At 43.5% G+C, this 25,668-nt stretch overlaps 2 protein-coding genes across 2 annotated transcripts; both read left to right on the forward strand.

Annotated features, from left to right (window-relative positions):
* Positions 1–15,787: 15,787 nt before the first annotated feature.
* On the forward strand, positions 15,788–15,943 carry LOC308249215 (large ribosomal subunit protein eL39-like; the record flags this gene model as incomplete). The annotated part of the gene is made up of 1 exon (XM_080670139.1): positions 15,788–15,943. The coding sequence occupies one exon, from the start codon at positions 15,788–15,790 to the stop codon at positions 15,941–15,943; it is 156 nt and encodes a 51-aa protein (XP_080526265.1).
* A 5,946-nt stretch (positions 15,944–21,889) lies between these two features.
* LOC308248987 (NADH dehydrogenase [ubiquinone] 1 beta subcomplex subunit 3-like) lies at positions 21,890–22,351 on the forward strand. Its single transcript, XM_080669501.1, has one exon. The coding sequence runs from the start codon at positions 21,917–21,919 to the stop codon at positions 22,217–22,219; it is 303 nt and encodes a 100-aa protein (XP_080525627.1). The 5' UTR covers positions 21,890–21,916; the 3' UTR covers positions 22,220–22,351.
* Positions 22,352–25,668: the final 3,317 nt, after the last annotated feature.

The following is a 25,668-nucleotide window of genomic DNA, read 5'->3' on the forward strand; positions in this document are numbered from 1 at the left end:
ATATACCCTCAAGTGTATGAAAACATGCTCTTTTTCTGCTGGGATTTTTCTATTTATTCTTCTATGATGAGCATATTTTTCTTTATCTCTATGGGTTGTTATAATAGCTGGTTTTTTTAAATCTTTATCTGCCAAATCCAACATCTGAGTAATTTTAAGGTTGGTTTCCATTGATTCTTTTTTTTCCTTGAGTGTGGAATCACATTATCCTATTTCTTTTTATGTCTAGAAACTAGAGGCCCAGTGCACAAATTCGTGCACGGGTGGAGTCCGGTCGGCCCTCCTCCATGGGGCTGATCGGGCCGGCTGGGGGGAGGGGATAGCTGGGGGGAAAGGCTGTGGGCAGTTGGCCGGCTGGCCCCGCCCCCTGGTAGAACTCCTGGTTGAACTCCTGGTCCAGGGGACAATTTGCATATTAGCCTTTTATTATATAGGATTTTAGGCTTTATATGAACACTGTAAAAATACATTGTAGAGGTTCTTGACTCTGATATATCTCTGAAAAGCATTGATTTTATTTTTAATTTGGCTAAGCTCAGTGTCTAAACTCTACCTCTCCTGCAGTAGACAACAGTTAAAGTCTCTGTCCAATACTTCTCGCCTCAGTTGGGCTGCCTGAAGTGAGATTTTAACTACAGATAAAAGATTAAGAAGAATCAGCATATGGATAGTAGATGAAGCCATTGAAGTAAATGGATCACTCAAGTATAAAGGTAGAAGAAAGGAGGGTATATTAATTTGTTACGGCTGCCATAACAAAGTACCACAGACTGGATGGCTTAAATACCAGAAATAGGTTTTCTTTTGCCTGGCATAGCTCAGTGGTTCAGTGTCAATCTGTGAACCAGGAGGTTACAGTTGGATTCCTGGTCAGGGTACATGCCTGGGTTGTGGGCTTGAACTCCAGTGTGAGGTGTGCAGGAGTCAGACAATTGATGATTCTCTCTCATCATTGATGTTTCTATCTATCTCTCTCTCCCTTCCTCTCTGAAATCAATAAAAATATATTTAAAAATATAAAAGAAATAGGGTTTCTCACAATTCTGGAGGCTAGGAGTCCAAGATCAAGGTGTTGGTAGAGTAGGTTTATTCTGTGGCCTCTCTCCCTGGCTTGTAGATGACTCTTTTCTTCCTATGCCTTCCCTGTGTATCCATTTGTGTCCAAATGTCCTTTTCTTATAAGGATAGCAGTCACATTAGATTAGGATGAAGCCAAATAACCCTGTTTTAACCTTTTACTAGGTGTACCGGTTAATAATGCGGATCTTTTTCAATAAATGGAGTTACATATATGTTGATATATATGCGATTTGATATGTATGCTGTTTTGTTGTATTGACAAGCTTCAAAACTTCATATGTCAAATTTTCTGAAGGTGTTAACATCATAGATGTTTTTGCACTTAAAAATGTTGAATTTCATGCCAAACAAAGAGCATTTGAGGGAAGTTTTAAAAGGCCCTCTCTGCAAATAAATCACATGCTAATATACTGGGGGCTAGGACTTCAACATATTTATTTGGGAGGGGACACAATTCAGCCCATAACAGAGAACATTAACAAAGGCCAAAGAAAATCTAACATTTGAAGTTCAGAAAGTATAAGAGAAGGCAGCAAAAGATACTAAAAAAATTTGCCCTAAAGGTAGGAAGGTAATCAAGAGAGTGTCCCAAAGGCCAAAGGAAGAAAGTTCCATGCCAGGAGGGCATGGTCCACAATGTCGAATGCTGCTATGCGGTTAAACTTGTAGGACTACACAGTATCCAATGGGTTTAGTGAAAGACAAATCACTGGTAACTTTGGTGAGAATACCATGCATTGGCATCGTGGAGTGAAAGTATGATTAAAACATAGTGAGTAGTGAATAAAAGAGAAGAAAATAGAGGCATCTACTTCTTCTGGGGTTGGAAACTGAGAGGAGAGAATAGGAAAGATGTCAAACTTTATTGTGCCATTTACTGCAGATTGGCTCATTAAGCTCCCACTTCAACCACCTTTTATTTATTTTCAAATATGTTTTTATTGATTTCAGAGAGGAAGAGAGAGATAAAAATATCAACAGATTCAATGCAATCACAATAAAAATCTTAATCTAATTTTAAAATTTATATACACATGAAAAAATTCTAGAATAGTCAAGATAATCTGTTTTCTAATATATATTTTTATTGATTTCAGAGAGAAAGGAAGAGGGAGAGAGAGAAAAACATCACTGATGAGAGAGAATCATTGATTGGCTGCCTCCTGCACACCCTGCACTGGGGATCGAGTCCACAACCTGGGCTTGTGCCCTGACCAAGAATCAAGCCATGACCTCCTGGTTCATAGGTTGATACTCAACCACTGAGCCACACCGGTCAAGCTAGAATAATGAAGATAATCTTGAAGGGAAAAAAATGGAAAACAAAGTTGAGTTTCAAAAATTACTTTAAAGCAACAGAAACATATCAGTTCCCACCTGCTTGTTCCCTTATATGTGTAACTGAGACCTACCTATACCTGTATATCTGTTTCCCACATCAAGGCATCTTTTTTTTTTGCAGTGAGAGGATGGCATATAAATAACCTAAATTAAGGAAAAGCCTTCCCAAAGACAAAAAATGACTGAATACACTTTAATACACTTGGTAATTCTGTGTACAGTATAGAACATAACCAAAGCACTAAGTTCTTTTTAAAAAATATATATTTTTATTGATTTCAGAAAGGAATGGAGAGGGAGAGATAGAAACACCAATGATAAGAAAGAATCATTGAGCGGCTGCCTGCTGCATGCCTTCTACTGGGGATTGAGCCCACAACCCAAGCATGTGCCCTGACCAGGAATCGAACTGTGACTTCCTGATTCATAGATTGATGCTCAACCATTGAGCCACACTGGTTGGGCAGCACTAAGTTATTGACCTACCATAAAGTGATTTTCAATTGTTTACCTTAATCCAATACTTCCTGTTGTAGGCAGTGGGAATGGCACCAGGTGTCTGACTTGGATTCTGGCTAGGAAAGAATTCAGAGCCAAGACTCAATTGTAAGAGAATATTTGTTTGGTAAATCATAGAGGTAGAAGTAATTTGTAGGAAACAAATTATAGAGGTAAAGGAAGAGCCCTTGGAGTTTGAGAGTGAGGAAGCTAATGATAATGTGCCTGGGGCAGGGAGGGGAAGAGGGAGGGAAAGGCTCAGGCATGCTCCCAGGAGGGAGAGTGCACTGGGTCCTCCATTTTAAGGGTTTTAAGGGTGGAGATTTTAGGGGAGGTTCCAGGAGAAGATCTCAATAGTCTATTCAGCAGTTTTCCAGGTATGTCCTTTCAAGGTTGTGGTCTCCACTGATTGATTGGTCAGCACCAGGGCAGGGGGTCATTATTCAATGGATGCCTGAGGGCAGCCATGGAGTTGCTGGTCTGGTTTTGTTGTTTTTCTGGGCCTAGGGCTGAAATACAACTGAGACCTAAAGGTTATCTCTAGGGATGAAAGGTCAGGGGGTCCAAACCACATGATCATCTATATGCTAGGGGAGGAAAAGTCACCCTGGGGGTGAGGTCCCATCCTACAATTGTCCTTTGCTAGGCACCTGGGGCTTTCCACCCTTTTGGCCTTCTGTACCAGCCCTTGCTCTGCTCATGTCTGTCTAACTGCCTACCACACTTCCCAAAGTGTTTTGATTGGTAATGATATTTCATGAAAAGGAAGGAAGAAAGAAAGGAAAGGAAAGGAGGAAGGGAAGGAGAAAGAGGGAGAGAGGGAGAAACAGAGGAAGGAATTTCTTAACCAAGTAAGATTGGGGATTGCTGAATTCAACAAACTTTGATTTTTATTGTAGCTGGATTTCTCAGAACCTTTATATATGCTAATATGCCCCATAAGTCTCCAAGATGGCAGAGAGTAGACTTTTGTGTTTGAAACCCTTCTAAAAATAACTAGTGTTCAGTGGAATAACATACTTTGAGAAATATTATCTCCTGCCAACAGGGAAATGCTGCAAATATAAATTTATTATTTTTCTGACTGAAGAGGGAAAAGCTAATCTTTAAGCTTATTAAGGTAAAACTTATAGTTTAAGTGATATGAAGTATCTATGTTTTATCAAAAAAGAATAGGATTAGAAGCAGGAAGATTTGCTCTTTTCTAAGTAACTGTGTGACCCTAGAAAACTATCACTTTAATCCTTTCTATTTCTTTCCTACAGCTGCAAAAGCAGAAATCTCCTGGTCACATAGTTCTTTGTGGTGGCAGAATTTAAATGCATTTGAATAACACAGAATTAATGAGAATACAAATGTTAGAATGGAAATCCCCAGACAATCCAGTTAGAAATTCCCTCCAATTGTCCTGATTCTTGCTCTTTGATGCTGACCACAGTTTGAGGTTGGGCTTCCTTCTAGTGTCCCCACAGGCAGAGCAAGGTCAAAGGTGCACATCACTAGAGCAAAGCCACCAAGGAGGGGGCAAATCAGGAAAGGCAATGAAAATGGACCTACTTTGTAGATCTTCCCACCCACAACAGTGCTCATTCAAATGTCCCCTTGTCAACCAGGCCTGTGGGGAAAAAGAGGCAGAGAGGGATTTTTAAGAACCTAAGTTATATACAGCATTATTGGAAGCAGTCCAAGTGCCCATAAGTAGATGAATGGATAAAAATTTACACAATGGAATACTATTTGGACATAAAAAAAGAAAGAAATCTTACCTTTTGAGACAGCATGGAGAGTATTATGCTAAGTGGAATAAGCCCCTTGGAGAAAGACAAGTACTATATTATTTCACTTATATGTGGACTCTAATGAACAAAACAAACAAAATAGAAGCATGATGATTTCCAGAGGGAAAGGGGGTTGAGGGGAGCTAGAAAGAGTAAAGGGGAGATAAATGGTGATGGAAGGAGCCTTGACTTGGAGTGGTGAACACACAATACAATATACAGATGATGTATTATAGAATTGTACACCTGAAACCTATATAGTTTTATTAACCAATGTCACCTCAATAAATTAAATAAAAATTTTAAAAATAATGAATTAAAAACTAGTTATAAAAATTCAGAATAATTCAGACAATTAGCTCTAAAAAAAAAAAAAAAAAAGGCTGAAAAGTTGCTGAGAGTGACTGCCCCCAAATATCTTTCACTCTATGTACACTAGAGGCCTGTTGCATGAAGATTTGTGCAATAGGCCTTCCTTCCCCTGGCTGCCAGCACTGCTTTTCCTCCAGCGCCCAGGACCCAGGCCTTCACTCCGGCCGCAGCAGAGAAGCCAAGCCTGGAGGCTTCTCTGCTTAGGCCGCAGTGGAGAAGCCAAGCCTCTTCAGTCTTCAGTCTTCACTCAGGCCAGAGCCTTCAGTCTTCGCTCCATGCCTGTGTATGCAAACTAATCCGCCATCTTTGATTGGCTGGTGTGCATTGTGGAGGTACTGTCAATTTGCATATTTCTCTTTTATTAGTGTAGATTTTCTTCATTTCTTGTTAATAGTGACTTCTACTAATTAAAGATTCATTTACTGTATGTTGATTTTTTTAAATTGGAAACATCTCTAGGAAGGTTAAAGAGCTATTAAACATACATCTGGGGTATGAATTTGCTCAAATCAGGACACTTTGCTTTTAGTATTTGAAATTACTTCCACTCGGAATAGGACTGTGATTGGCAATGTGGAGAAGGTAAGAGGGAGTGTTGCTATAGTTGGGGAAGGCATGATGGGGAACAGGTGCAGAGAAGGCACTCACAGTGACAGAGAAGTGCAAAGAAGAAAGTGTGAAAAGGAAGTTAATGACACATGATCCCGTTTCCAATGGCTCCTAATGCCTATCCTTCCATTTCTTCCTCCTCTTCTTCATCTTCTGCTCTTCTGCTCAATGGAACCACGAAAGTTGGGACTGTGGTTAGGCTACATCATGGGTAAACTTGGTTTTCAGAAGCTAGTCTGACAAGCTAAAAATCACCTATCATTGTGATAGCCAAATGTATTCCAAATTCCAAAGACCTCCTTACAAGAGAAATCTTTTGGGATATAACCTGCTCATGAGCTGTGGGTTTCAAATACTATCCAGTCAATAAACACTTACTGGGTGCCTACTATGTGTAGGCATTGCTAGCTGCTGAAGATACAAGGGAGACTGAGACCTCACCTCTGCTCCCATAAAGCTTAAAAATCATATTTGTATTTCAAAGGTCACTCAGAAGTAGATCCAAGGGAAATAAGATTGGAGTCAGAAAACCAAGTAGGAGGCAGCTGCAGAAATGCAAGGAAGGACTTGTTCCTTAATCCTTACTGAACATTTCTAAGTAGAAGGCTATGCCCTAGCAGGTTTGGCTCACTGTGTAAAGTGCTGGCCCATGGATTAAAGGGTACTGGGTTTGATTCCGGTTGCAGGCTCAATCCCCACCCTGGTCAGGGTGTGTGTAGGAGGCAACCAATTGTTGTGTCTCTCTCAAATCAATGTTCCTTTCTCTCTGTCTCTCCCTCTCCCCTCTACTCTCTCTAAAAATCAATAGAAAAATATCCTTGGGTGAGGATTAACAACAACAACAAAAAAGGATATTAGTAAGATTGTAGTCTTTTGTATTTTGTCAAAACTTGTATTTTGATTGGTAGAATGAGGGACATTCTTTGCTTCTAGGTTGGTAGTAAATAATTGGTTTGGTTTTAATATTCTGTACCGACACCTGTCAGTCTTTGTTTAAGGACTGCTCCCTCTACAGTGGGAGTGGCCGCAGAAAGCCGTCTGGCAGATCATAAAGGTGCTGGCAGATAAGATATTCTGTCGCCCAGCTAGTGTTGAGTGTTGACCTATGAGAAGGTCACGGTTTGATCCTGGTCAGGGCACATGCCTGGGTCGCAGGCTCGATCCCCAATGTGGGGCATGCAGGCAGCAGCCAATCAATGATTCTCTCTCATCATTGATGTTTCTATTTCTCTCTCCCTCTCCCTTCCTCTCTGAAATCAAAGATGGATATTCTGTCTTGCACTAAAGTGATAAGGGCAAGACGGTATGATTACAGGGCGTTACAGTATGGTTACAGTGTTTTAGTGTATCATCTAGTCATCCTTCCTCTAGGCCCTAAAATCCCAGTGTTATCACTGACACTTTAATTCAGGTTAGAAAGTGTTCTTGTAGTGCTATGAGGGCCTTGAGTGCTGTGAGGGCCACAATGATGAGTAGGAGGAGCATGGGTCCTTCCTTCAAAGAATATTTCTTTTGACCTTTTCTAGCTCCTTTGAACTTTTCTTTAATACTCTATTACTAACCCCCTGGCTCTCTCTAGCTCAGCTCTCTCTAGCTCAGCTCTCTCTAGCTCCCCATTACCTCTGTAACATAAACTTCCAGGCTCTGATAGATTGTTACATGAATGGCCACAAAGGAACCACAGGGCTAAGGACTCACACCATTCCCTGGGGATGGCCCCTTCCCACTTGTATCTGAGCTTGGCCACATGGCTTGATTTTGGCCAGTGGACATCAGTAAACACAAACGCAAGCAGAGGCTTGATAAGTCCATGGACACTGCAGCCTTCTCTGTAGGAATACTGTCACTGCAGAAGCCTGGCTCCAGCTCCTTGAGGGTGAAAGATCGAGGAGAAAGAAGCCCATCTGTCCCAGTATTCAGTGGATCTATCCACTGAATGCAGCCTCGTGAGAGAGCCCAGGAAAGACCCTAGCACAACCAGCCAGCCCTGCCACAGCATCATAAGAAATGATTGTTGTTTAAGTCAAAGTTTTGCTATGACACATATATTCTATTTTCAAGGCCCTTCTCTGACTCTGTGGTGGAAGAGCTGTTTTAGTCCTGAAGGTCTTCTGCCAACTCTTCACACTGCTATGCTTAGGCCTGCTCTGCAAGAAGGAGGAGCATGGGCTCGTGAATTCCCTTCTGGCCTCAATGCCTTCTTGGCTACGTGGCTTTGGATAATGTACTTAACCTTTCTGAATTTCAGTTTTCTGCATTAAAGCAGTGTTGTTCAAAATGTGGTCCACTTACCTCAGAATTACCAGCGGTGTTTGTTAAAAAACAGAGTTAAGCAGCTATTTTTATAATAACCCCAAACTGGAAACAATATCAATACCCATTAACTAGTGAAAGGATATGATCTACTCATACAAAGGAATACTTTTCAAAGGATGGAACTATGGATTTATTTAATGTGGTTGAGTCTCTCAGATATTATTTTGAGCAAAAGAAGCAGATACAGAAGAAGAATACATGTTGTATTGTTCTATTTTCTTTAAGTCCTAGGGTAGGATATTGATGTGATTATCAGGCAAAATAAATGGATGAAATGAGAACAATGAATACCTCTGAGTGGGAGGTGGGAAGGACTGACTGGAAAGAGGCAGAGGGAACTTACTGGCAATACAGAAATATTCTATATCTTGATTCCGGTGTAGGTTCAATGAGTGTATGCATTTTTTATATGAAAATTATATTTCATTTTAAAAAAAAGGAGAGATTGCAGAAAAATGCAGATGTGGGTGGGCTGGACACTGCCATTGGCTCTTTCCAACTCGATTTCATCTCCTATGTGGAGAAGTCGGGAAGCTTCTAGGTTGAACTGGTTCTGCTGGTTAGGTGCATTCCTGCGAGATTTGGAAAGTGGAAAGAAGGCATTTCCACTTTGCCATCTTTCCATGGAATTCCAGGTTAACAGTGGGCTCTATCGAATGGAAGTGCTGGTGGAGGCCAGACTCCATGCTCCACTGCTGAGTGGGTGGTGGTGGTGACAGCAGTGATAAGCTGGCAAGTCAACAAACCTCCAGATCTCAGCTGTAGTGAAATGACCTTGAGACCAAAAGCTCAGTTGCTTTCCGTCCTCCAGCCCTCCCAGTGATTTTATAAGCACCTCATTCTTTGACCTAAATCCCTTTCTGCTTTATAATTGCCCAAAACTAAATAGCTGGAATAGTATGTTTCCTGCATTAAACCCTAAGAAGAGACCCACCCGAGACCAAATGGGGTAATGATAACACCTAGTTCAGGGGGTGAGACTGTGAGGCTCATATAAGATCCTACAGTTAAAAAACAAACAAACCCTTGGCATACCATAGATGCTCAATAAAGTAAGCATCTATTAAGTATTGAAATTATTGGGTTAAATTATTGAGATTGTTACTGGACAAAATGTAGGAATCCATGAAAGCCTAGGTGTCTGGTGCAAACATAATCTTGTAGAAAAAACTGGGATGAAAATTCTGGGGCCTGGGTACCAGTTCTAGATGAGTCATTATCTGGCCTCTGTGTGTGTATATATGACATCTTGAGTCAGCCTTTAACCTTTGTAAGCTTTCATTTCTTCATCTGCAAAATGAAGGTCTAGAATAAATGATCTGGATAATCTTAGGGACTTCTTATACTTTTAGGATATTAACTGATATATTTATTTCTCCTCTGTATATACCTAATGTTTCTGGTGTGTGACCCCCACCCTTCTGAGCATAACTGATTGGTTATGGGGTGGGAACTGACAAGCTGGGCCAATCAGATTCTTCCCTGGGGTTTTTAAATTAGGCTGTTCCTTGAATGGAGAAGGTAAAAACTGGGAGGTTGTAGGGAACTCACTTTCTTCCCACTAGACAGACTAAGAAGCAAAGAAAGAAGAATTTCAGAAAGAGAAGAATGAAGCATATCAGCAGAAAGAAGCTGCCTAGGCCTGGATAGCTTTCAAGTTCTTTCCTAAGGCTCAGCCATATGCCTGCCCTTGCAATCCACTGGACAAGCAGGTATCCTTATAATAACTTCCACCTTTTTTTATTTAAACTAACTTGAAATATATAGTGAGTCACAGCAGTGATGGTTTTTACCTAACAATGCATTTCCCCACTTCCTTGTTTTGAATTGGGGGAATTCCTCGCCCAATTTGCGAGAGGCTGTATTAGGACAAACTATCATGGATGCTTCCCCCAAGGTATTCAGGCAGGCCAATCATGGTACCTATGGTGGCCATGTTACCCCTGGCCACAATGATTGGTTTGTGTTCAGGTACATCACCCACTCAAGGCCCATCAATGCCTTCCCTAGCTTGAAATAGGGAGTTGGAAAGAGGTCTTTTTCTGCTGGCTAAGCTGAATGATGTAAGTTTGGGACACTCAGCACCACTTTCCCCCTTTGTGAAGAGATGTTGTCTGAAATTAAGCAGAGACAAGCCAACCCAGGAGATGGAGACAGAAGGACCTGAGACATCATATGAGCATTAGATTCTATCCTGCCTAACATCAGACCCATCCTAGACTTTCTGGTTATGTAAGCCAATACATTTCTTTGTTTAAGCCAGCTGGAATTGGGTTTCCATCACTTGCAATCCAAAGAGCCCTGACTCATTAAGTTTATGTCTATTACTTGCCACCAAAGTCTTAATAGAACAATATATACAGATATAGGGTTTTATGAAGCCTTAGACTTTAGACAACTGCCCAGTAGATTTAATAAGACCACTATGTTGGCATGGGGTTTTCAAATTACCCTCATAATTCCTTCCAGGTCCACCTGTTGCAGGTCTGTCAGCCTTTGGTCTTTGTTTCGGGTTGAAATATGTGCTCATTCCAGCCCCTGCCCCCCCCCCCCCCAATAAAAAAAAAAGAAAGATACGATGAATCTCAGAATGTGACCTTATTTGGAAATGCAGTCATTGAAGAAAAAGTTAAGATGAGGTCATACTGTAGTGGGGTGGGCCCCTAATCCAATATGACTGGTGTCCTTATAAGAAGACTGCCATGCCAACACAGAGACCCAGGGAGAATACCATGAGAAGATGGAGGATTAGAGTAATATAACTACAAGCCAAGGAATGCTGAGGAGAGAGGAATGGAAGGATTCTCCCTCAGAAGGTACCAAATCTGCTGACACCTTAGTTTTGGAGTTTCAGCATCCAGAACTTTGAGACAATGACTTTCTGTTATTTTAAGCCACCTGGTTTGTGGTACTTTGTTACAGCTGCCCTAGGAGACTAATACAGAACCCAAACCAGGAAGGGCTGTTTGAGTGATGATAGCAGGATTTTATTTAGATCAGAAAAACTGTCCTTATACCACCTTCCTACTCTTCTACTTCCCTTTCACAGTTTTATTTTCCTTTTGCTCTAGGGAAACCAGAGTCCTAGATGGAAATTCTGATAGGGTGGCCCATAGTCAACCCCAGTGTAACTGAGTTCAGAGCCCAATTTCCAAGGGATTCAAACATCTGAGGAAATTTGTACTTGTGGCTAGATGCAAGGTGGGAAAATGGAGACAGAAAGAATCACAGGCTTTGGCAGAGCCAGCAGCAAGACAGGTACCCCACAGCTAGCATCAACGGCCTCATTCTCAGCTGGTGTCTGGGCTGTGTGTATGGTAGTCATCCTGGAAAACATAGAAACAGCCAGCCGCATACCTGACCCTACTATTGGACAGCCAACCCAGGAAACAAGAAAGGGAGGGCAGGGGAGGACAGGACACGAGATGAAGCAAGCACAAAACCTGACATCTCTGTCCCCACGTGACACACAGGAGAGAAGACCCCAGCTTGGCTTCCTGTTCTCCGCAGCAAACTAACAGGAGGTGGAGATGATCTGACACTTCACCAGGACAGGACAATGGTGCCTATGCTGAGAGCTACATGGTTCTGTTGGAAATGTAATCTCAAAGAGCTGCAAGAGACATTCAGAAGATGAGGTAGTAATTGTCACTCAAATATTTTTCCTCTATAGAGTTTTTCTTCTGAACAGATCGTAATCTTCTTCATGAGCTAACTCCTCACTCTGCCTGTTGGGAGGACCTCCCACCCTGGACACTCCTGAGCCTCCAGCAAAGTGTGAGAGCAGCTGCTGAGTACAGTTTCAAGCTTCAACAAAGAGTAGGGGTGTGGAGGGGAAAGGGGGAAGCAACTTTCCTACTGAAAAAGGATAACCTCAAGACTAAGAAAAGATGCCAGATCCTTGATTCCCAGCAAAGGCTCCATTCAATTGGATTTATTAATTTAATGTCCAAGTGAGGTCACCACCAAGGAGTAGATCAAACTGTTCTTGTCCTTTAGTCCACACAGGTTCTGGTGACTGAGATCCCACAGCAGCCAAGGAATCCAGGTCAGGCTTCCATGTAAGGTGAGTCTCCCTCAGGGCACTGATACAGCCCTATCTCTCCTCCCCTCATCCGGCCCCATAACTGCCCATGCCTGGGGGCCCTGTCCAGCCTTCTCTCTTCTCTTCACTCACCCCAGAGCCCAACCTGAGCCCTCAACCTTTGGAAGATGAGGAGCTATGGGATAGGCACACACCACACCAAGTTCATCACCATCTTGAGAAAGGATGGTATCTCCAAGGCCACCAAGATGGCTGTTCAGTGAAGATGGTCATGGAGGAAACAAAATCCTGGGTCTGGGATTTTTATTTTATCACTGCTCTCAGTTTTTTATATACCACTTAAAGGTATCAAATTCTGAAGTTGGAATTATCCTTAAGGATAACCTACTCTGGCACCATACCATGTACCATCATGGGTATAGTCCAGGGAAACCCAGTTAAAAGACCCACGGGAAACACACAGTAGAGTTCTTGGCCAGCTTCTCTGTCCCCAGCTTGTTTCCACACTCATGTGCCTCACCCTTACCCCTCTAGGCATCTTCTAACGCCCATCTCTTAAAGGTTTAGAATTTCATCTTGCTCCAGGTACATCGCTTTTGCAGTTCTAAAAGGTTTCACTTTTGTTGATAAGGGGACACAGAAAAAAATGACTCAATTTTATCACCATTTCTTTCTTTCTTATAGACGCTATAAGAAAAAATCCAATACCCAAAACTGTCAGGTCCTTAGTGATCCAGAATTGTAGTATCCATGTACCAATGATTCAAAAGGATACATCCATGGCAACCGCCAGTCTGGCCACTGTAGATTTCACTTAGTGCAAGAGAAGAAAGGATGAAGTAAAGATGGGGATAGATCCAGACCCCTCTGGTAAGCAATCACCTGGAAAAAAGAGCAAGAAGGGGAGTCCCAAGTATAGCTGGTGCCGCAGGGATTCTCAGGTCAATGATGTGAAGGGCGTCCCAGCTTGAGCAAATAAATAGCATCTTCCTCAGAGTGATCACCTGGTAAGATAAGATTATTTCAAAAGAGGAGCCCTTTGCTCTGGCTAATGTGGCTCAAGTTGGTTGGGCATGGTCCCATACACTAAAGGTTGCTGGTTCAATTCCCAGTCAGGGCGTGCGCGCACACACGTATGCGCACACACACACACACACACACACACACACACACACACACACACACACACAGGAGCCCTTTGTTATAAATATCTAGAAAACTATCTATAGCCTTTAGGTTTTACACTTTATCATTCTAGATGTCCTCAGCAACGGCAAATGTTTTCAGGACATATTTGATGACGAACAAGTCTAAAGTCACTTGGAGTGAAGCCCAGCCAATAAGCTAACAAATTCCATTTTAAGTCAAACTCTAGGTGTGGCTGGCTTAGTGATTTTCTCTTATATCTTGTAAAATTGCCCAGAAGGGAAGGGGCCAGGCTTGTGGGACCCTGGTCATAATGCTCATCAGTCAACAGTGTTAGGTCCAGTGTACCAAGTGCATTGTCTAGCAGAGTCAGTGCCACTGAGAAAAAAAGTCCTTATCCTTTGAAGGCAACCTTTCTGGGTCTGTGGCAGCTTCATGTTTGAGTCCTGAGTCTTGTCCCTCAACCCCCAGCTCCCCGTTAGAGGTCCTTTGACAGCCTTTCTCAAACCTAGCATTCAGGGCCAAAAGTGATTCTTCAAGATATCCCACTGCAGCTCAGTGCCTCCTTCTAAATCACTCCAACAATAGGGAATACCTAAAGCCAAAACTGATGTCCCCTCCCCAATCTCACGTGCCTGGGCTATTCCTTTTGACAACATAGAGTATATTCCTCCATTTATTTTCTCTCTGGGGACTCTTAAGCATGCTCTTTTGCCTAAAGCATTGACCATATTTTGCAGGGTGGACAGAGTCCACTGCAGTGGCCACATACCCTCTGCAGAGCCTTAATAGATTGTGATTATGTTGGGCCAGGCTGGCTTAATTTCTCAGTCTGGAGATCTCAAGGTATGACCAGCTAGCAGCCACAACCAGGGTGGGTTGTGGGATAAGCCAAGCTGTGCTGCTGGGCTTATCCAAGTGGCAAAGTCAGCAGTGCTTACTGGTTCTAGGGCCAGGATCTAGTCTGAAATCTGCCCTATCCTGGCTGCGCTACTGGGCCAAGTTGCTCTGTCCTTCAACTTCCTTACCTGGTGAGTTGGAATAAGAGGGAGCCAGTTGGGAAAACGCCTATGGAGCCACTCTGCAATGTAACAGAGGAAGTTGTATTGGTCAGCATTCTGCTCAAGGAGCATTTTGAATGCTGTTTAAGAATAGTTTGATACACTTCTGGGTATTTAAAGGGACAGAACATTTCTGTATTACATATTTGCTCCCTTGGCCTATGCAGCATCCATTTCCCTATATCTTGGCACCAGAAGCCATATTTTCCTTGGGAGACCACTTCCCCCACTTTCAGTGCATGTGGTTTGGGAGTTGGACTCCCATATGGTTTGACTCCACCAGGCTCTAGGAATTGGCATGTGACCCAGGCATGGCCAATCAGAGCAGCCAATCCCTCTGGTTCCTGGTTGGGCAAATAACCTAAATCAATTCCATGTTTTTCAACTCTTTGGGGATACTGTTAGAGAACATTTCTGTTGGGGCTGCTGGGAAGACATGATGTAAATCAAGAACTTCTGATGGTCTCTTAATACCATCAGTAGGGAGACCCTACTAGAGAACAAAGCAGGAGAAAGACCCGAGATATGGAGCAAAAATGATGGTCTTAATGGCATCGTGTAAGCCCCTGGATACAGCTAGGCCCAAAATGAGATGCATCCTTGGAATTCTCCTTTAAATGAGTCAATACATTCCCACTTTTGCTTAAGCCTATTTGTATTCAGTCACTTACATTAAAAAAGAAAATCTTGATTAATATAACTGAAAGGGGGAATGCATGGGCAACAAAATAGGACAAAACAGGTCTACTGAGAAGACAAAAACTGGAGTGCTACCTCTAGCATCCTCCATGTCTAGCTTCTACCCTTCCCTCACAAAGTGCTCATCCTCTCGCCCTAGCTGGTTTGGCTCAGTGGATAGAGCATCGGCCTGCAGACTGAAGGGTCCCAGGTTCGATTCCAGTCAAGGGCATGTACCTTGGTTGTGGGCACATCCCCAGTGGGGGGTGTGCAGGAGGCAGCTGATCGATGTTTCTCTCTCTCATCGATGTTTCTAGCTCTCTATACCTCTTCCTTCCTCTCTGTGAAAAATCAATAAAATATATTTAAAAAAAAGTGCTCATCCTCTCAACTCTAAGTTAGTACTGAACAAACATTTAAAGTATATCATTTGAAAGGACACCAAGGTATGACCCACTAGAGACATTCACATGTCATGGTTCATAACTGACTGGACCATGTTCCAGTTTCTCTGACTTTGAATAAGTGTCAAAGCTTCTCTAAATCTAAATAAATGTGCCTGTGAGGATGAAATGAGATAATGTTCATGGAAGTGTTTTGAAATCCATAAAGCAGTCAGGGCAAATCTGAACACTTGGCACCATGGAAGGCTGCTGCTTTGTAGAGGAAGACATCCCGAGGGAAGAAAGCAGCATTTCATCTCAAAGGGAGAAGGCTCAGTTTAGACAACCTCTTAGTAACAGCAGATCAGTGATGTCAAATGGAACTTCATCTCTTTGAATGATGATTGAGAATGACTTAATAGTTTCCCCTGCTCTGTCTTTCTCCGTCATTGAGGTGCGTGCATTCGCTTCTCCTTCTCCATGTCTTCCCACAAGACTTTCAGGATCAAGAGGTTCCTGGCCAAGAAACAAAAGCAGAATCGGCCCATTCCTCAATGGATTCGGATGAAAACTGGTAATAAAATCAGGTACAACTCAAAGAGGAGACATCAGAGAAGAACCAAACTGGGCCTATGAGAAATCACACATGAGAGATGACTCGCATATTTATGCTGTATCCAGGTTGCCTACACCTTTAAATGATTGAAAATATGCTACTGTCTGGACAGTTGGGGCATTTTAATTGGAGAATTAATGGACTTGTGATTTTGCTCTGTTGATTTTTTTCCCCCTGCAATAGTAGGATGGTTCAGTAATAAATGTGTGAGACCTTTTAAACTGCAAAAAAAAAAATAGTTTCCCCGCTTCTCTCTCCTAACCTACTTCCCCACACACATACATACAAGCTGACAGTCAAGGTTTGTGCCAAGAAGTTCAAACCTTCCAGACCAGTGATCGCCAACCAGTGGTCCGCGGACCACTGGTGGTCCGTGGGGTCCGAAAGGCTGGCAACCGCTGTTTCAGATCATTCCAGAATAATCACATTAGCACAGTAGGTAACCAACAGGAGACTACTATTGGGGGGAAAATAATTATACAATACAACAGTCACTCCAACCTTTTCAAGAAAGCACAGGGTCCTCTTTTAAAACATCTAACATTTTCACAGACCTGTCTTCCACATGACAGAATATGTAAGTATGTAATGGAAAGAGTACAAATTCAGTAATGCTTCAAAATGAATTCATGGATTATTCATAACAGCAATAGTTCTTAACATTGGGAAACAGTCACAAAAGAATGTACAAGTCGTATTACGTGTGCAGTCCTCTGGGGCACGTGATTTCCCTAGCAAACAGATAAGACAAGTAGAACAGCCCCTGAGGGACTAGAGCAGCTGACCCGCAGCTACTCCGGGAGCGGGGGCAGCCCCCTTGTTTTGCCACAGCTGTTTCCTCATATTGTCAACAAAGGCACTCACCACATGCTCTTTTCCCTCCGACGTTAAGTTGTTTTACACTTCTTTTTGCTCTCTTCTTCCTTTCAGGTAGATGGTCAGAGTTCAAGTTCTCTTCATTATTTCCTAACCTGGGTCACAAATTCAGGTCTCTGAACCTTTGCAGCTATTTCACCTTCTGAACTCACAAAAGACAAAGCTCAAGTCTGCAAATAGCACCTATTCAGATTGTCAAGAACTGCAAAAGTTTATCCCTGGTACACAGCAGCGATTTTCAACCTTTTTCGTCTTATGACACACATACACCAATTACTAAAAGTCTGCGGCACACCAAAAAATATATCTTTTGCTGATCTGACACACAAAAAAATAGGTCTAATATTGATTCATTCACACCAGATGGCTATTGTGTTGGCTGTTTCATTTTTTTATTTGACAAATTAAGGGAAAAGAGGTCAGTGCCCCTGTCTAAATAGTCAGGTATTGCATGTTTTAAAAATTCTTACGGCACACTAGCTGAAAATCGCTGACAAGATCTAAGTTTTAAAAAGCACCCACGTTAAGTTCTGGAAAGCCCATCAGCAGAGGAGTGGGGGTGTCCAGGGCTTGTTTTAAATACAAGAGTTTCTGTTAAAACCCCATTTAAAAAGCCCATCCCAGGTCCAATGCCTCATGGACCCTGTCTCTGCATGTTGGTGGTAACTGCTAGCAGGTGGTGCCCCGGTCAGAGTTCTCTGAAAATCCAGGTGTTGGGGGCTCAGGCTTGGCCTAAGAAGTATGGCCAACCATTTCTCCATGATCCCCTTCTCCAGGGGGTTCTCCCTGACCCATTACAAGAAGGCTAATCTTCCACAATGCTCTGGCACTTTCCCTGCCCCAACTCCCCCAGTCAACAGAACTTCACACACCTTCAAACCCCTTGCTGAGAGCTCAAGCGGGCTCTCCTGCCACGTGAAGGCTCTGAGCCCAAAAGAACAGAACAATGTGACTCTCAAGAAACAGAAGTGGTTATAATTATTACATGATGAGAAAAAAGTAAGTCCCAGCCTATTCACATACTTGACCCCTCTAATTCCTAGAAGCCCAGAAGATGGTAAAGGGCTTGATGGGGCTGGTGGCCACTGACTTGAAGCTCATGTATGTGGGTGGTCGATGCTATAGGCTGGAGCAAGGGTTAGGCATGAGGCCTGGATTTTCCACCCGGTTCCCTACAACTGCTCAGCTTCTCACAAATCCTACATCATCAAGAATGGAACAGTTTGCCTTTTCCTTGACAAGCCTATTAGACCAGGAATCCCTAAAGTATGATCTGCAGAATAAGAGCACTACATGCAATACCTTTTCTTGGAGGGGGGTGGGGTAGGGTGGGCAAAGCAGGGTATGTAAAGTTCCATGGTCAAGTCAGCTTAAAAACAGTGGGTTAACCAACAACAGCTTCAGCTGCCTGTACTTCTCAGAACTATGCTAATGTACATAGTGACTCTCCACTTCTTGGCTGCAGACTGCAATGTCGTTTACACTTCTATTGCGCCCTTCACAGGGAAAGCATCCCATGATGCTCGTGCACCATGGAACATGCCTGGGAAGTGCCACAGTGGCCCGAACGGGCTCTAAATTGGAGGTGTGCACAGTACTCTGACTCCTAATCCTGCTACTGGCCCTGAAAGAGGGCTAAGGTGCAGGAGCCTAATGCACTTACCCAGCACTATAGGCAGGCCTCCCTGTCGAGATTACCTCCATCTGTGGTACCTCCTTCCCCACGCCCCTGCCATATCACAAGTAAGTCACTTGTGTGTGTGCTTTGTTTTCTTTCTTTGAGGGAAAATGCAGAAGACTGGGACAAAGGGGATGCCTGAACTTTATTTACCTTGGAGTGGATAGGAAATCACAAGAGTTGTACCTGAAATTCTTAATATAACTAAGCATACATGCATGCACCCATAGACAGGTATGTATATATATACCATATAAAACTTATAAAAACAAAATAGTGCAAATTACTGAAGAATAAGAGAAACATCTATCACACTCCCATTCTAATACCCTGTCATCACTTATATATGTCTTCACTGTTCTTCCATAGGTAGTTCTTTATATTGTTTTTTAATTCTTGTATTCCAGGAAATGGAAAAAAGCTCCAATCTTCATCCCCTACTTCTGACTCTGCCATTCCAGACACTGCGGAGGTTCCTCTCCTTCAGACCGACCTCTACGCTTCTTCCTGGCCCACAACCCACACGCTGCTCCACCAGAACTGGTCACTGCCACTCCCCTGGCTAGCCCTAACCGGTTTGGCTCAGTGGATAGAGCGTCGGCCTGTGGACTGAAAGGTCCCAGGTTCAATTCCGGTCAAGGGCACGTACCTTGGTTGCGGGCACATCCCCAGTAGGAGGTGTGCAGGAGGCAGCTGATCGATGTTTCTCTCTCATCGATGTTTCTAACTCTCTATCCCTCCCCCTTCCTCTCTGTAAAAAATCAATAAAAATATATTTAAAAAAAGAATACCACTGGCTAAAATGATGAACTTTTGCCCAGTGTTCATATCAACCTTGGCCTTCTGAATAAAAAGATCTTGCCTTTGTCAGGCATCATTTGTTGAAATGAATTCATCCTACACTGCCCAATTCTATACCATAATGCTGGAAGATTTTGGATGGTAAAAGATTGTGGTGGGCTGGCAGTATTGTGGGACATCCTTTCAAGAATATTCAGGGAATTAGTTAATGAAACCTATCGTGGACAACTGTTGTTTCTGCCTTCCCAAGTGTCTGCTCTCTTCTTTGTAGAAAGCATTCAGCTTTTGCTTTTGGAACCCCCTCTTAATCCACACAATTTGGGTGAGGCTGACATCACTACCACTCCAGGGCTGAGAACAGAACCCACAATCTGGTCAATCAAAGCATGCTGGAGTCAGCAGAGGGAGACACAATTCTGGGAATTATAATTTTTTAAGTATTGGGTAATGGGAATCTGCCCAGTAAGGTTGCTGGGAGAATAGAATTTTTAGCAAATGCCTGCTGGAGAGGGAAGAGAACACTGAGGAAAGCAGAGCTGAAAGGTGGAGTTTTCTGATGACAATGCAGTTCTTTACATTGTACTGGTAGACTACGTTATAGTCTAATGATACTGCAGTTCCTCAGTTTGGATTGGTACACACAATAGCTCTGGGATCTGACAGCCCTGAGGTAGTCCTGCCTTTTCACTTCCCCCTGACTGGATGGTTCCTGTTGGAACACAGTGAACTGCTCGGAGATGCCTGCAGGCCCTCTTTTTACCTCAGTAACATTTGGCATGGGTAGCTGATCCCCAACATGCATGCAGGTGCTATATCTTGTCTCTGGTCTTCTTTTAATTTTTTATTAAATTATTTTTTTTTTTTTATTTTAGGGAGAGAGGGAAGGAGAAAGAGAAAGAAACATCCATTTGTTGTTCCACTTATTTATGTATTCACTGGCTGATTCTTGTATGTGCCCTGATAAGGGGATCGAACTTGTAACCTTGCGGTATCGGGATAAAACTCTAACGAGCTGAGCTACCCAGCCAGGGCTTGTCTCTGGTCTAGCTGAGTACAGACAAGTCCAGAGGAAAAGATAAACCCTGTAACTGATGCTGGCATTAACCTGTTAGGAGACTGCTTTGAATCCCACCAGGGACTGAACAGCTAAAAAAGAATCCTAAGCATTTAATACATAACCATCACTTTAATAAATCCTCTCAATACCAGGGTGGGCAGTGGATATTTCACAGCTTGCAGATGAGGAGACACATCTCTAGTGGAGGACCTGCGCAGTGCCAGCATCTACTGACACAGCTAGGATTCCAACATAGGTCTCATTCCTGGCCCTTTGCTACTTCCACAGTGCTCTACTAAAACGCAAGAAACCAAAAGCTTTCCTCATAAATGATTGATCTTTTAAAAAAATGAAGCTTTCAGAAACAGCTTTAAAATCATAGCCACGCCAAACCTAAAAAGATGAACCCAGCCCATACCATCCTAGGTTAACAGGAAAGAGAACTAAGAAACAACTGTGTGGTGAGAGCTAGGCAGGGGAGGCACCCAGGGGTGATGAGAACACAGTGAAGGCTACCTCGGCAACTGCCGGGGCTTTGAGACTGACAAGGTGGCTCAGTGAGGGGAGCACTACACAGCTTTACTCTCGAGGCCTCTTATGGCAGGATTATTAAACCACACGTTAAAATGCAACCATATCCCAAAGTTCTGAGGTGCTTTTTATAACTTTGCCTTTTAAATTGCTTGACCAGCAACTCATTTAATAGATGATTAACTATGATTCCTTGGCAATCATGGGGGCTTGGAAATGCTATGAAGAAAAAAAGTCTCACCTATATTGTTTTCAATATTCTAACAAAGTGAGAATTGTTTCATTTTGAGAATATTTTACTATGTTTGCTCTTTTCTTTGCATAATTTGGAGCCAGTGTTGTTTTCCCTATGTTTGTTTTTTGAAAACATTTTCACTGGTTTTTCAAAAGTTTACAGATCTTAGGCACGATGCCTTTAATTGCCTAACAGATAAAATAGCCGAGGTCGAAACTATGCAGGAAGGTCCAGGAACCAAGTGCACCCAGCACTTAAAACAGCCCGAGGTCAGTTGTCGTGACCCGATACTGGATCTCTACATGTAGCAAGCCAGGCACCATTTCAAAATATAAGGTCCCCACGAATATCTTTCCTTAAAGACGAGAAAGGGCTTCCGAATGCCTGACCACTCCCAGATGCAGAGGAAGAGGCAGCTGTCTCTACCATTTTCCTCCCTTGGGAACACCCTCTACTCCTAAAACAGAGACAAATTGCTAAACGGCCTCCCGAGAGCCCAGCAGCAGTCCCGCTCTCACGGCTGTGGCGACAGAGTATTCACAGATTGGACACATGAAGTTGTCATGTGTATTATTGTTGGGCTGGTTCATTTTCCTTCGTCTTTAATTTGGCCTCTGATTTCTAGAAAGTCACCTGCTTGCATCCATTTGAATATACAGTTCCCAAATCATAGCAGAAAGTGTTAAAATCAATCTGAATATTTTTGGATGTAAAGATCTTTAGAGGGTTAGGAATGGGGAGGAAACATAGAAATAAAGAGTGCCCAGATCAGAGTTGACTACTGAGTGTCCTGAGAGGTCAGATTGCTGTCAGACATGGCCCATGGACATGAACATGAGCATGGGCATGGTCATGGTAAAATGGAACATCCAGATTATAGAAAATGGAAGATAGAAGGGACACCCTTAGAAATTGTGCAGGAGAAGCTGGCGGCACAGGGGCTCAAGGATCCGTGGGGCCACAATGAAGCTTGGAGACACATGGGTGGCTTTGCGGACAATGTTACCTTCGTTGGTACAATGTTAAAAGGATTCAAATGGGGATTTGCTGCATTTGTGGTAGCTGTAGGGGTTGAATATTTCCTGGAGTCCCAGAATAAAGATAAGAAGCATCACTGAAGATAATACCTGGAAGTATCTTAGTGACTTCTTAACTCTGTTATTAAAATAAGATTTTTTCACTGTAGCCTACTCATCTGTGTGTTTGTCCCTTAAAGAATACTAGTAAGATTTAATAAAGAATACATGTTCCAAAAAAAAAAAGAGTGCCCAGAGAACTGAGAAAACATCTCAATGTTTAAAAAAGTTATGCAATGCAACTAACCTTCCTGCCACCCCAAATAAACCTGTAAGAATAGGGGAGGGGTAGAAGAGGCAAGAGGGCATTTTCCTGATTTTTCTGACCATCACATACATCTCCCCCCACAGAGGGACACTCAAGTGTGGAGAAGTGAATTATTTAAGGCTGTCACAGCTGGTTAGGAGCTGAGCTGGGGCAAAAAGCAAGCTGAGCCTCACTTACTTCCAAGATGCCCATCACCTCCCCTGCAGGCCTCACAGAGAGGTCTCAGCAGAGCAGGAGGCACATCCAGAGCCACTAACATCAGGACCAGGAGGAGGAGTAAAGACTGCCCTGGCCCATCAACAGGTGCCGCCCAAGGCCCCTGCCTAGGCGTGGTGTCAGACCCTTTCATAGGTATGGGCCAAATGTGAGAGAATTAAAGCAGTCTCCAACCCAGGCAGTACCTGACAAAGTGAGTTTTTATTTGCTTATAAGTAAAGGAATGATGCCAAACATTGATAAACTGTCCCACTCAAATGGCTTCTTAGAGGTAGCCCACCAGGAGCACAAAAAGATCTGGCTGCTATTGGCACTCCCTTGAACTATTAGTCATTTCCAAACACGGGCCAGAGTTCTCTGCACATGGACACTCTAAGCCAGGGGTGGGCAAACTTTTTGACTCAAGGGCCACAATGGGTTCTTAAACTGGACCGGAGGGCCGGAACAAAAGCATGGATGGAGTGTTTGTGTGAACTAATATAAATTCAAAGTAAAAGAGCGGAGGGGAGAGCAAGAGAACCGGATAGAACAGCCAAATCCAGCGGGCCGTAGTTTGCCCAAGGCTGCTCTAAGCCCAGATCACTACTTCTCATCCACTCTGGAGCCAGATAAGGAATAATGGAAACCCAGGCTGGGCACACAGCTATTGTACTGCTTTCCACTCATCACAGACTGGCTAAAAATTGCCCATGGGCACCTCTACAGGTCTCCAACAACGAACCAGCAGGAAAACTCTATGGAATTGCACATTCTAATCCTCTTACCATGACCAAGGCCCCCAATAAGTTCATTTCTTCACCCTGCCTTGGTCCCCTCATCTCACCCAGGTAAATCCTTTGGTCACAGCTAACACTGGTAATTTAGTTCCTTGCTGTCTCCTTTTCTCCATGTACCTTTGATTTTACCCGCTTCTTCAAGCCTCCTCCACTTCATCCTGCCTACGTCCTTCACTGCCTTTTGTACCATCAACTCTTCCATTCAGTCACCTTTGGCCTCTCCTGGGAGCCTCCCAACGACGACGACCTAATGGAAAGTGGCCACCTCCTGGTCTCTAGCTGCAGAGGGACTGAGAGGACAGGGTCACGCTGCAACTTAAGTTTTGGGGGTTTTTTGGTTGGATCTATAATCGGTGATGTCCTTCACCACTTTTTATCAGAAAAGATAAAACAAAAACAAAACAAAACCCATGAGGCTTAGCTGCCTTATGACGGTAATTTGGATTTCCACAGTCTCCCGTTGCTCTTTCCCCATCAGCATGGCATGTTGCAATACCCTAGCTTCCTCCACCCCTTATCAACTGTCTTGATGAATATGGCAACATAATCATGATGATGGAGGGGGGCTAGCTGGTGTTTACACAGAACATAGTTGAAGGGTGTCAAAAGGCGAAGCAGGGCCTGGTAAATGACAGGAAGGTAAAGGCAATGATTCTCCCATGACCCCAATAAGGTTATGCTTTTAAAAAAAACCACCATCACTAGTTTCATTAAGGGTCTATCTCAGAGTGGTCTATCTCAGTCGACGGAGCAGATAAGCCAAGGCAGAAAACGAAGCCCCAAACGCTAGAATCTCTCATCAAACTACCCCGGGGTAGCTGGACCAATCAGGAGCTAAGCTAAGAACAAGGCTGAGGCCACAGGAGCTGATTGTCATTAAGATGTACCAGCGACCTGCACAGAATGGCTTCTTCCCAAGAGTGGTGCTGCTTCTCTTGAGCATTTGAGAAAAAGGGCTGGGAAGGGGCTGTTTAAATATTAAATGTGTCCTCTTTTGTGGCTATATCATCACCACTACTGCCAAATATTACTACTCCAAAAGCAGCTGTGCCAGATGGAAGGCTGGAAACCAACAGACAGTTCTGTATTTGACATGCGGCCCCTTAGTTTTGTATCCAAACATTGGAAGATCTGGGTTCAAACATCAGCAGTACTAAATAAGACTTCAGCATGTGTGGTATGCAAAATTCTCAGATGATGGACAGATTCTCATCCCCTGGCCAGTCAAACACTAATCTAGGTATGCTATGATCAGATGACCTGAAGATAGGAAGGTTATCCAGGGGGGACTGTGATATGAGTCATTTAAAAGGAATGTTTTCCTCAGCCTGTACAAGAGGAAGTTAGATTCAAAGCACATGAAGGATCTGATGCAACAGGAGGCTTTGATGCACCATTGCTGGCTTGAAGACTGGGCGAACCAAGTTATGAGAAAAGGGTGCAGTCTCCGTAAGTTGAGAACTGGCCCCAACCTGAATTTTGCCAGCTGAGTGACCTGGAAGCACATTCTTTCCCAGAGCCCAGCACTGGCTCACACCTTGACATCAGCCGTGAGACCCTAAGCAGAGAATCCAGCCAAGCCCACCAGGACCGCCGAACTCCAGAACTGTGAGATGATAAATGGGTTATTGTTTTAAGCTGCTAAGTTTGTGGTATGCAGCAACAGAAACTAATACGCATGGAAAGCTCTCGGCAAGTGGAGTGCACAGTTCAAAATGGTCTGGCCTTCCTCAATGTAAGCCTCCATCTCCACATGCTCCCACACCCCAGTAATAACAGCAGACTTGCTCAGGCCCCTTTCACTGAAAAAGAAAAGGGTGCCAAGAGGATTAGGGAGGCAAAGACTTTTCATATTTCCAAAGCCCACCCCAGGAGGGGAATATAACTTGGAATCCTAATAGAAAGAATTAGATCTTCTCCCTTCTACCAACTCCAATGCCATAGCCGCAACCCTGAGTATTCCTACACATTCGTGCTGGGGAGGCCTTTACCTGGCCCCCCTTTTCATAACTGCGTTCACTGCAAGCAACCTGGAGGGATGAAGTCATGTCCACACCGGGAACAAGAGCAGGTGTGCTGTAGGGGGCAGAGTCCCCAAGCATGCATGTGCCTTGCCTGTGATGCAACCCACTGCGTGAATGGCATCTTCCTGGGCCCCTCCACGTCACCATGTGGGACTTGGGAAACGGGAGGAACCAATTCAAACATGAAGTCATGCTGCTCGCTGTGCT

The sequence above is a fragment of the Plecotus auritus genome (genome assembly GCF_963455305.1).
Source record: "Plecotus auritus genome assembly, chromosome: 5".
In the NCBI taxonomy this organism is placed as follows: Eukaryota; Metazoa; Chordata; class Mammalia; order Chiroptera; family Vespertilionidae; genus Plecotus; species Plecotus auritus.

Excerpts from the sequence above, each read along its gene's own strand:
- LOC308248987 (XM_080669501.1), top strand. The coding sequence starts at position 21,917 with ATGGCCCATGGACATGAACATGAGCATGGGCATGGTCATGGTAAAATG.